This window comes from Hippocampus bargibanti, linkage group LG13 (genome assembly GCF_051943395.1).
Source record: "Hippocampus bargibanti isolate YZ-2025 linkage group LG13, ASM5194339v1, whole genome shotgun sequence".
NCBI lineage: Eukaryota > Metazoa > Chordata > Actinopteri > Syngnathiformes > Syngnathidae > Hippocampus > Hippocampus bargibanti.
In genome coordinates, this window is record NC_142746.1 from 1,123,961 (window position 1) to 1,136,739 (window position 12,779).

Sequence of the window (12,779 nt, forward strand, 5' to 3'; positions counted from 1 at the left end):
CACACATGCTAGCTAATATATAGCTAACTAGCTAGCTAGCTAATAGATATCTAATAGATAGCCAGCTAGCTAGCTAATAGATAGCCAGTTAACCAGCTAGATAGCTGGATAGATAGCTAATAGATAGGCAGCTAGCTAGCTAGATAGCCAATCGATAGCCAGCCACCTAGCTAGCTAATAGATATCGAATAGCTAGCTAGATAGCTGGATAGATAGCCAGCTAGATATTTAATAGATAGCCAACAGAAAGTCAGCCAAATAGCTAGCTAACAGATAGTGAATAGATAGTTAGCTAGCTGGATAGATAGCCAGCTAGATATCTAATAGATAGCTAATAAATAGCCAGCTAGCTAATGTAAGCCGAACCTGCAGAAACAAAATATTAAAACAAAATAAAGTAATAATGTCGTTTCCAGCCAGTTGCAAAGCGAACTAGCGAGCGACTATGCGAGCGATCCGCTTTAACACAACTTGAAAGAAAATGGCCTGCGAGGCTTTTAACAAAACGCATACATGCATAACGTGCACACACGCACCCGCTCAAGCATTCCAGTACAATCATGCAATTAGAGTGGCGTTATGCACACGGCCGTGCTCCGACTCCCCCGGTGACGGACGGCACAAGCAACCCGGCCGGCGGCGCCGTAAAAGCTGCGGATGCTAACAGGCAAATTCTTCGTACTTCTCTTCACTTGCACTCGTTTACTCATTTGCTGCCATTCCAGAATTTGTTCGGGAATTGAAAATATGACGTGGAGCGCCATTCTCCAAATAGTTTGAGTGTTGTTTGTTCTTGCTTGGGCGCCGATAAAGCACTGGTCAGACCTCTGGCAATGTTTTTTTTTCCCCTCCCGTGAGAGGGCAACATTTGCCTTTTGCCCATGTTAGCGCTTTGGTTACAGATTCAGCCGTTGTTAAAGTGCTATAGAAACCAATATGGATGTATTATTATACATATATATTTTGTACAGCTGCCCCCATTTCAAGCTCAGATAACTCCAGACCCATATCACTTAGGAATGAACTATTTTTTTCTGATGAAAAAAAAAAAAAAAGAGTCTGATGCTTTTTAATTTATTAATTAATAAAAGCTTTTTTTTTTTTGATTAAAGAAGAGAGTCTAAGGCACAGGTGTCAAAGTCAAGGCCCGCGGGCCAAATCCGGCCCGCCACACTATTTTTTTCGGCCCGCGAAAGCAAATCAAACTTGTTAAATTCCATGATGATTGCTAAAATCTGAGCCAAAATTTCATATTTTTGGATGTCAACCACGATAAAAGTCATTATTCTTGACTTCAGATTTGAAAACGAGTTATTCATTAATTTGCTGTGTGCTCTATATGTAATATTTGAAGGGATTTAAACATTCTAATTGGTTCCCCAAATTCATAACGGCCCTCGAGAGGAAACCATAACTACAATGCAAAAAATGACTTTGACACCCCTGGTCTAAGGTTTCTTAAGCTGAATTGAATGTTTATGTCGTCCTAAAACGGAATATTCTGCGGGTCCTGCAATTGGAGTATCAATGACAAAAACCCTGGCACTGGAGTGGACACATTTTTGCACATCGTCTGCCAGTGAATAACATGAAATGTTATTTATTTCAATTAAATTAAAGTTATTTATTTACTTTAATTTATTCATGTATTTATTTATTTAGATTATTATCATATCATATCATATCATATCTTTATTAATTTATTTATTTATTCATTCATTCATATAATGTAATATAATTTAATTAAAATCAATTCAGTTTAATGTAATATTTTTTTTAATAATTTAATTGGTTTATTATTTTTTTACATTTATTAATTAAAACATGTTTTTTGTGATGAAAGAAGAGAGTTTAAGGTTTCTTACGCTGTATTGAATGTTTATCAAGTCCCTAAAAGTCAATATTCTGCGGGTCCTGCAATTGGAGTGAAAATGACAAAAACCCTGGCACTGGAGTGGACACATTTTTGCACATCACTTGCCAGTCAATGAGTTAAGGACCGTTATGAATTTGGGGAAGCCGTTAAAATATTTCGCCCCCTCAAGATACAGTGATACCTCGCTTTACGAACCCCTTGGCTTACAAACGTTTCGGTTTACGAACATTACATTGATGAAAATTTTACCTTGGCATACAAACTCTTTTTCAGGATACACACGGAGCTTCCACATTAAGTGATGTGTCGCTCGCGAATGACAAAAATGGAACAACAAAATGGCAGCCGACTGTTTTTGTCCTCTATTCCCCGCCCCCAGTCTTCGGTTAAAGCACGTGATTGGTCAAGAACGCAGCAGTGAAGGGGGGGGGGGGGGGGCTATAGACAGAGAGACAGTGAGACCGTTCTCCAAAAAAGAATATGGCAGTCGATTTTTTTTGTCCTCTATTCCCCACCCCCAGTCTTCGGTTAAAGCACGTGATTGGTCAAGAACGCAGCAGTGAGGAGGAGGGGATTGGGGGGGGGTTAAACATTAAAGAGACAGGCAGACGACAGAGAGTGAGAAAATGGGTAGAAGACAGTGACATTTGGAATAATTTCAACTTTGATAGTTAAAGGCAGAGTGTAGACTGCAAGGTTAATATATCCCATCAATCAGGCTCCATAAATAACCCACACAAGCATCTGTACACTTGATGCAAAAAGCTATCAACCCAGCTAAACAGAACACAATTGATGAAGAACTAGGTAAAATTATCGAAGAGAAAGTACCGACAAGGGATCATTCCTCAAGATGGTGAAAGAAGAAGAAGGCTACGTTCCTCATCAAGTGTTTAATCCTGAGGAAACCGGCCACTCCATTCCATCAGCGACCATCACAAAGGTCAATAAAACGACTTTATTATACAGTACAGTTTATTTCTTTAATTATAATACCATAGTACAGTGAGACCTCAACTTACAAACTTTTCGTCTTACAAACGTCAAATTTCGGAAAATTAAATCTTATAATAAGCACTATTTTCATAATACACACCCACCACGGCTGGCGGAGTGATCTTCGGCGGAAGAACACGACCGAAGAGCACCAGAGGTTAAGTTACCAACAGTCCATATGGAAGGTGACTCTCCTTCCATAAGTCATCAACGACCATCAAAAAGGTAAATAAAACTTTATTTTACAGCACAGTTTATTTCTTTAATTACAGTCCTCATGTAATGCGCCTCTCTTTCCAAACAGCAATTCCCTTTGACCTTCGACCTCCAATGCCATTCCATCAAGCTATAAAAGACCATCACAAATGTAAATAAAGTGACTTTATGATACAATGCAGTGTATTTCTTTCAATACAATACAATAGCACATTTATTATACATAGAATAAGGTATGTTGCATGTAGTTTTAAGGCTTATTTAGTTGAAAAGTATATATTATAGAAACCCGGGAACGGATTATTCCCATTATAATGGTTTCCTATGCAATTTTTTTTTTTGAGATACACACTTTTCGCCTTACACACTCAGTCTGGGACCAATTAAGTTCGTAAGTTGAGGTCTCACTGTACATTTATTTTCCATAAAACAAGGTATATGTTTTTGTGTAGTTTTAAACGACAGCCGACGCCTCGGGACAAGTTGTGTCCATAATTTGTAAAATCACTTCAAATGACTTCTACAGAGCGTATTTTACAAAGATTCCACCGCATATAGCTATAGTTTACGCTTTAAGACTCGTGCTGAATATTCACTAAGTCTTGTTTTCGAGTTGATGACGATGCTTGACAGGACCTCACGTCTGGAACGCCCCTGACCGAGAAAGCGACACACAATGCATTTTGGGTACTTTGTTTGGTCTGAAAACTTTGTGTTGATGGCGAAATGTGAAGGAAAACACATAAATAATGCGATGTTGAATCGTTATGTGTTGCACCTAGACTACTATTTGATACTAGTGGACACACATTCCCAGCAGACAAATCAGCCCATTTCCAACGTAGCTTGGGCGCCATCTTGTGCATTTTCTGAGCGCTACATTGGAGTCCAGATGCCTCAAAATGAGACGGAAGTGCTTCTTTAATCGATTGCAAACATGTATGCTTTCCTCTTCAGAACTATTTGAATCATATTCATAAATGGATGAGTAACAAGAAAGCATCTTCCCCGAATCTGAACTCTCTGAAGCCATTGTTTTGATTCTAGAGCAAGGCAAAGATGTCTTGGCGTGATATCACGAACAAGGGGGCGGGACCTTCTGAAATTCGCAATTTCCGGGGTCATTTTGAAGTAGTTTTGGGACACTAACTCACTTTTATTGGTGTTTTGCATTTGACTAAAAATATCAGGCTGAGTGTTTTGGGTATTTAAGATGCTATCAAACGTTTTTCTGATGTCAGTTAGGAAACAAAAAAATGGTGTCGGTTGTCCTTTAAGGCTTAGAAAATTAGAAAATTATGTTTTATGGGGACCTGGGAACGGATTATTCTCATGTTAATAGTTTCCTATGGGAAATTAATTTTTGGGATACACACTTTTCACCTTACACACTCTGTCTGGGAACCAATTAAGTCCGGAAGCCAAGGTATCACTGTATGACAGACAGAACGGCCAACAAATTATTGAATAACTAGTTTTCAAATTAAAAAAATCGTCTGCATTGCTCCTTAAATAGTGATGACGGAAAGATGCGTTTTCATTCGTGAGCACTTAAATGACAGGCGCAAGCAAACGAGCGAGAGGGGCGATCACCCAGCCAGTGAGCGAGAAGTAATGGCCGCCGTATGGCGGCGAGCCTCTCCCATTTAGCGCCCGCGTGACGGGCTCTTTCTCGGCCATTCTGCCGCTGTCTACATATTCATTTCCCAGAGCTCGCGGCAAAGCCATCGAGGTGTAACTCAGGAACTCGGTGTAAATAAGTGAAGTCGAAGCCCGAGTCGGTCCACCGCGGACCGTCAGAATCGGCGCCATTTGGGACGCTGATGCGAAAAAAAAAAAGGTCGCATGAATTAGTCAAAATCCGTCACAACTGGCCCGGAAGCATCAACCGGTTGGCATCCACTTAAAAAAAAAACAACTCATCATCGCCCGCCATTTTGGTTCTGCCGTGATTGATTCTTATTGGCCGAGACACAGGAAGCACAAAGGCCCGCACTCATTCGCTGCCATCCCCGAATTTTCAGTTCGGGGATGGAATTGAAAAGAATGACGTGGAGCGCCATTCCCAAAATGGTTCGGGTTTTGGATATTCTTGCGTGGGTGCCGATAAAGCGCTGGTCAGCACTCTGGCATTTTTTAAAATAATAATAATAACAACAACAACAACAACAACAACAACAACAACAATAATAATAATCCATTTCATTTATAAGTAAAACTTGCAAGGTCACTTTACAGTCACTGGCCGAGTTTTTCTGTGGGTGAGCAGCGGCAACCACGCGCGCCAGCATTCACTCTATCCGAAGTGCTTGCGTAAAGTGCTGGTCAGCCCTCTGGCAATGTTTTTAATAATAATAATACATTTTATTTCGAAGCGCCTTTGAAAACTCAAGTTCACTTTTCAGTCACAGGATACATTTTTCTGTGTGTGAGCAGCGGCAGCCACACGCACCATCGTTCACTCAACCCGGAAGTAACTCAAATAGTAAGACAATAATGATAATAATTCATTTACTTTCTAAGCGCCTTTCAAACCTCTCAAGGTCACTTTTCAGTCACAGGATAAGTTTTTCTGTGGGTGAGCAGCGGTAGGCACACGCACCATCGTTCACTCAACCCGGAAGTAACTCAAATAGATAGAAAGCTAGCTAGCTATCTGTATAGATAGCTAATGATAGCTAGCCAGCTAGCTAGCTAATATATAGCTATCTAGCTGGTAAGATAGCTAATAGCTAGCTAGCCAGCTATCTAGTTAATAGATAGCTCATAAATAGCCAGCTAACAAGCTAGCTAGCTGGATAGATGGGGGTACTTCATTCCAATGAGTACACACATGCACACGTAGTGTGCGCTCGCTCAATTCGTACTCCCCTTTAAATTCCTCAAGGGGGCAGCATTGCCCTTTTTCCATGTTAGCGCTTTGTAACAGCTTCAGCGATTGTTAAAGCGCTATATCAATCAATATGGATGTATTGCATTTTGTACATCCGTCCCCAGTTCAAGCTCAGATAACTCCAGACCCATATCATTTAGAAAATAACGTTTTTTTCTGATGAAAGAAGAGAGTCTAAAGTTTCTTACGCTCTTTTGAATGTATATGTTGTCATTGGAGTGACAATGACAGGAGATGTGAGACAATCTCTTTTGGTCAATGGATGCTACAGCTGCGTGTTTGCTTTCAACATTTAGCTTGTAGCAGACGTGCACAATCCGCCATGCAGTGGGATCCACTGCTGAAAAGGATGCGCTGATCCTCTCCTCTTTCATCTAGAACTGCTTCATGTCACAAAGAGGGTATAGCAAGTGCTGAAGAATGAATGACTCTCTGTGTCTTTGTGTTGTCATGTTATTTGCTATTTAGTTTTTTTTTTAACTTCAAGATGGCGCCGCGAGAGTGGCTGCCTTTCCAGCAGCTCCTGTATTTTGTTTTTCTATTTCTTTCTTTCCTTTCCTCATTTCTCCACTGCAAGATGAATAAAGGTACATCCAATCCAATCTATTGGCTAAATAGCGAGCTTTCCATCTATCTGAGTTACTTCCGGGTTGAGTTAACGCTGGCGCGTGTGGCTGCCACTGCTCACCCACAGAAAAACTGATCCTGTGACCTTGAGAGTTTTGAAAGGCGCTTAGAAATAAAATGTATTATTATTATTATTATTATGCCTACAACATTTAGCTTGTAGTGGACATACACATTCCACCATGATGTCCCTGATCCACTGCTGAAAAGGACGCTGTGAAATGTAAATTTCTCCACTGCGAGACTAATACAAGCAAATCCATCCATCCATCTCCTCTTTTATCTAGAAGTACATCATGTCACAAAGAGGGTACAGCGAGTTCTGAAGAATGAATGACTCTCTGTGTCTTTGTGTTGTCATGTTATTTGCTATTTAGTTTTTTTTTTAACTTCAAGATGACGCCGCGAGAGTGGCTGCCTTTCCAGGCGCTCCTGTATTTTATTTTTCTACTTCTTTCTTTCCTTTCCTCTTCCATTCATAACTTACTGCTGTGAAATGTCAATTTCTCCACTGCGAGACGAATAAAGTTACATCCAATCCAATCTGCCCCCATTTCAAGATCAGATAACTCACGACCCACATCATTTAGCAATTAACTCTCTTTTCTAATGAAAGATGAGGGTCTAAGGCACACGTATGCAAACTACGGCCCGCGGGCCACATACGGCCCGTTAGGCTTTTTAATCCGGCCCGCCGAACTCGTCCAAATTATAGTGAAAACAGTGTCTGAAACTCATGACAAAAAGTTAGCGGACAACAGGGCAGACAACTCTGAAAAGTTGCCTGCCTCATTTTCACAACTTGAAACACAATGAGACGACTAATCGCAAAAATAAAACATTGTTGCAAAGTACAGTTTTTTGAATTAAGGATGTACCTACCACAAATGCTACCTTGCGTAATTTACGGTAAATGTCCATGGCTGTAAATTTCGCTGCAGTAGTCATTTGTCACCATGTAGCACAATGAAATGGTTGCATTGCTTGCTACAATCCACTAAGGCCCTTTCATAACTCTCAAGTACACTTTACAGTCACGGTTTAATGTAAATTTATGTTTTGTAGCGTCACATATGTTGTTAGCTTCTTTTGACTCTTTCTTCTGGGGCTGAGGTTCTGTGCATCTATTTTAGAAAATGACATGCAAATGCACGACCTTAGAACGCTTGCGAAAGTCCGGAAGAAAGAAGCAGGCTTCTGATTGGCTGCCGTGCCGAGTATGCAAATTTCAACTGCAGGTAGCCTATGTCTGTGTGCTCGGCGACGATACACGTGTATTGTTTGCGCGTGAAGGCGAGGGCGTCCGTGGCGAGTTTGTAGAGCGCACGGTCAGGACAATCCATCCATGATTTTGCGGAATTTAACAACAAGTAGGTATTATTGAGCGTGAATATTTCGTTGTGGAATAATATGTTTTGAATGTTGAAAGTGATTCCATTTCTTTAACTTTGCACCTTCGATTGAAATTTATTAAAAACAGACGCAATCTTGATAAATCACAGTGCGTATGTTATTTTAATCTATTTCCATTTCCTCCTCCCAGTATCTTCGAAATAGTATGTAAACGCCATATCTTGCATATTCCTTGAGACAAATTAACTGATAAGGACTGTTTTTCACATTTGAAAGACAGTTAATAAATTGGGTTGTAGTGTTCTTACTGTACTATGAGGTTTGTACACACGACGTTTAAAGGACAACCAGCACCATTTTTTGTTTCCTACGGACATCAGAAAATCGTTTTATAGCATCTAAAATACCCAAAACACGCAGGCTGATATTTTTAGTCAAATGAAAAACACCAATAAAAATGACTTCAAAATGAATCCGGAAATGGCGAGTTTCAGAAGGTCCCGCCCCCTTGTTCGTGACGTCACGCCAAGACGTCTTGCCTTTGATCGAGAATCAAAACAATGGCTTCAGATTCGGAGAAGATGTTGTTACTCATCCAGTTATGAATATGATTCAAATAGTTCTGAAGAGGAAAGCATACATGTTTGCAATTGATTAAAGGAGTCCTCCCATTTCAATTCGAGCCGTCAATGACAGCAATGTAGCACCCAGAAAATGCAGAAGATGGCGCCCAAGCTACGTTGGAAATGGGCTGATTCGTCAGCTGGGAATTTGTGTCAGCGAATATTAAATAGTTGTCTTGGTGCAACACACAACGATTCACCATCGCGTTATTTAGGTGTTTTCCTTCTAATTTCGCCATCAACACGAAGTTTTCAGACCAAACAAAGTACCGCAAAATGCATTGTGTGTCGCTTTCTCGGTCAGGGGCGGTCCAATCGTGACGTCACATGGGGATCGTCATCAACTCGAAAACAAGACTTCATGAATATTCAGCTTAGCTATCTTAAAACGTAAAACTATAGCTATATGCGGTGGAATCTTATTAAAATACGCTCAGTCGAAGTCATTTGAAGTGATTTTACAAATTATGGACATAACTTGACCGGAGGAGTCGGTTGTCCTTTAATGCTTTAGGTTTAGTATTTCCGGCCCAAACACTCATTATGAATTTGTGGAAGCCATTAAAATGTTTCATTCCCTCATTACATGATATACAAAAGAGCTAACAAATTATTGAATAACTACTTTTGAGTCCATTGTGGTTGACGTGGGACAATTTGACATTTTGGTTGGGACTGCAACGAGGAATGCGAGGATTCTAGTCCGGAAAGAAATCAGGGGGTCAGAACAGAACTCTAGACGGGCTTCATAGAGAACGGATGACAAGAGCCCTGGCGTTCGACCACCGAGGGACTGGATCGGGTGCGCTTGCCGGTTCATTGACGCGCGTTGACCAAGACTTACGTCCAGCATGAACTTGGCGTCGTCCACTTTGTCCAAGTCCAGAAGGTTGAGGAAGAGATCGGAAGCCGGTCGGTAGCAAGCAAAGTGGTTGGCCAGCCGCTCGGCCATGGCGCTCACTGCAAGGCAACGTCGGGCAGACGGGGAACTTTTTTGCTCAGTGGCCTTTTTAGAATAATAATCATAATAATACATTTCATTTCTAAGCGCCTTTCAAAACTCTCAATGTCACTTTCCAGTCACAGGATCACTTTTTCTGTGGGTGAGCAGCGGCAGCCACACGCGCCAGCGTTCACTCAACCAGGAATAACTGAAATAGATAGAAAGTTAGCTAGCGAATATATAACTAATAGAAGGCTAGCTAGCTTGATATTTTATAGATAGCTAGCTAGGTTGCCAGCTAGCTAGCCAATAGATAGCTAGATAATTGATAGATAGCAAATAGATAGCTAGCTAGCTAGCTAGATTGTTTATAGATAGCGAATAGATAGGTAGTTAGTTTGCCAGTGAGCTAGTTTATAGATAGCAAAAATACAGCTAGCTAGGTTGCCAGCTAGCTAGCCAATAGATAGCAAATAGCTAGCTAGCTAGATAGATAGTTTATAGATAGCAAATAGATAGCTAGCTAGGTTGACAGCTAGCTAGTTTACAGGTAGCAAATAGATTGCTAGCTAGATAATTCATAGATAGCAAATAGAAAGATAGCTGGTTTGCCAGCTAGCTAGTTAATAGATCGCAAATAGCTAGCTAGCTAGATAGTTTGTAGATAGCTAGCTCGGTTGCCAGCTAGCTAGATAGTTTATAGATAGCAAATAGACAGCGAGCTAGGTTGCCAGCTAGCTAGCCAATAGATAGCAAATAGATAGCTAGCTAGCTCGATAGTTTATAGATAGCAAATAGCTAGCTAGCTAGGTTGCCAGCTAGCAAGGTAATAGATAGCAAATATCTAGCTAGCAAGCTAGATAGTTTCTAGATAGCAAATAGACAGCTAGCTAGGTGGCAACCCAGCTAGCTAATAGATAACAAATAGATAGCTAGCCCCGATGAACAGCTCACGGCACACGGCTTACGCTTGTCCAGGGCTTTATCGTTGTTTTCCTCCAAAAGCTTGCGGAACACGAAGCCCATGCTGGAGCTTTGGCCGTCGGGCGCCGTGTAGACCTCCTCCAGCATCTCAACCGCCGAATCCAAATCGCCCCTGAGGACAAAAGTCAAACATTCAGACTTTTTTCTTTTTTTTTTTTAGCTAAGCTCATTGGTACAGGAGTGGTCCATCGATGAAAAGGTTTCTTCAGCCTTCATCTGTACTTCTTTTCAAGGTGTCGGACGTTTCGCTTCTCATCCAAAAGGCTTCGTCAGCTAACTAAAATTTGCTGGTAGCTTTGGCCCTATATATATATATCCCTACTGTCCAGAGGTGGCGGTGCCAGACCTCTGCTATGATAGGTCCCTACTATAAGGTTGCGGGGAGCAGAGGACTACTCCCTGAAGCTACATTGATTACTTCCATTGACCAGTCAGGTCAATGGAAGTATTATGGGGTCTAAGACTGGCCTGATTGCCCCATTTGCTCCGGTATCACTTCAAAGCTGGTATCACACACGATCTCAGACGTGTGTTGTAAGCATGATCCAAATGAAGCCTCACACCACCTTGGCGATTTAGTGAAGGGTTTTGCTGTTTTATCAAAATAGCCTCTTTTACTCCCCTTTCAATCCATCTATTGTCTTTCGCTACGATTTTAACCTCATTGTCGTCAAATGAGTGGTTGCTAGCTTTTAGGTGCATATGTACTGCAGATTGAGACCCACTAGCATTATCCCTGCGATGTTGATAAAATTTAATTTGGATCGTGCTTACAACACACTTCTGAGATCGTTACCGCATAGGCTTAGTTATGCTGATGAGGTGATTCCAAAGCAAATGGGGCAATCATGCCAGTCGTGGACCATAATCAGTCAGGAGAATAGAAGTAATCAGTGTAGCTTCAGGGAATAGTCCTCTGCTCCCCCCAACCTTAGTGCAGGGAACTATCAAAGAAGTGAATGGGGCAATCAGGGTCAGTATTAGACCATAATCAGTCAGGAGAATGGAAGTAATCAGTGTAGCTTCAGGGAGTAGTCCTCTGCTTCCCAAAACCTGAGAACAGGGACCTATCATAGCAGAGGCCTGGCACCGCCACCTCTGGACAGTAGCGATATATATATAGGGCCCCAGAGCTACCAGCAAAATTTTAGTTGGCTGACGAAGCCTCTTGGATGAGAAGCCCGACACCTTGAAAGAAGTACAGATGACGGCTTTGTTGAAATGTTTGCTTTTGCGCGCAGGCACGCCAGCACAACGCTCGACAAATAACTCAATCTGGCAACCCGTCTTGGGCGACTACTTAACTGCCCGTCCCCCCCCCTTTCACACTTGCCTTTGCGATGAATATTTAACGGCGACGGCGTGCGCAAATGTCCAGAGGTGGGTGAACATATCCCCGCTGATTGTTGCAACCGGGACATCTGAATAATTCAACCTTTTTTTCCGGCCCCGCTCGCTTACCCGGCCGAGCTCTTAACCAGAGACGCGGCATGTCGGGGCGACTCAGGGCGCCGCTCTCGGAGGTCGAGGTTCAAGCTGACAGGGCCGAGCGAGCGAGCGAGCGGGCGCCGGGCCGTCTCGCCCTTTCTTCCGCTCTCGGCGGCACCGCCGAGTTGGCACGGGGATGCCCGTGGCGCTAATGCGGCCATGAAAGCTCCACGCGCAAAGTCTTCTTCCATTTTTGTTCGCGTCGCGTTTGAGAGGCCACGCGGCAGGTGTTTGCAGAGATATTAACTCATTCACTGCCATCTCTGAATTTATTCGGGAATTGAAAAGAATGACGTGGAGCGTCATTCCCGAATTTGTTTGGGTTTTGTTTGTTTGTTTTTTTTTTTGCTTGGGTGCCGATAAAGCGTTGGTCAGACCTCTGGCAATGTGTTTCCCTTCCGCAAGGGGGCAGCATGTCCCTGTTTTCTATGTTAGTGCTTTTTTTCCAGCTTCAGCTGTTGTTAAAGCGCTATATAAACCAATATGTCTTGTATTATTTACAGATGCCCCCATTTCAAGCTCAGATAACTCCAGACCCGTATCACTTAGGAATGAACTCTTTTTTTGCTGATGAAAGAAGAGAGTCTAAGGTTTCTTAGGCTGCATTGAATGTTGATATCGTCCTCACAACAAAATCCCGTCACTGTAAAGTGTCCTTGAGAGTTTTGAAAGGCGCTTAGAAATTAAATGTATTTTTATTATTATCTAGCGAGCTAGCTATTAGCTATGTCCTTGAGTTTTGAAAGGCGGTTATAAATACAATGTATTATTATTATTGTT

At 41.9% G+C, this 12,779-nt stretch overlaps 1 protein-coding gene across 1 annotated transcript in view; it reads right to left on the reverse strand.

Moving 5' to 3' along the window:
- The window catches only part of lrpprc (leucine-rich pentatricopeptide repeat containing), a 114,944-nt gene that overhangs the window by 6,997 nt on the left and 95,168 nt on the right, over positions 1 to 12,779 (reverse strand). Inside the window, exons 33-34 of the mRNA XM_089012714.1 lie at positions 10,496 to 10,623; positions 9,429 to 9,544 (exon numbers count right to left, since the gene is read on the reverse strand). Coding sequence (XP_088868840.1) covers positions 9,429 to 9,544; positions 10,496 to 10,623 — 244 coding nt within the window. The remainder of the gene's footprint in view (positions 1 to 9,428; positions 9,545 to 10,495; positions 10,624 to 12,779) is intronic.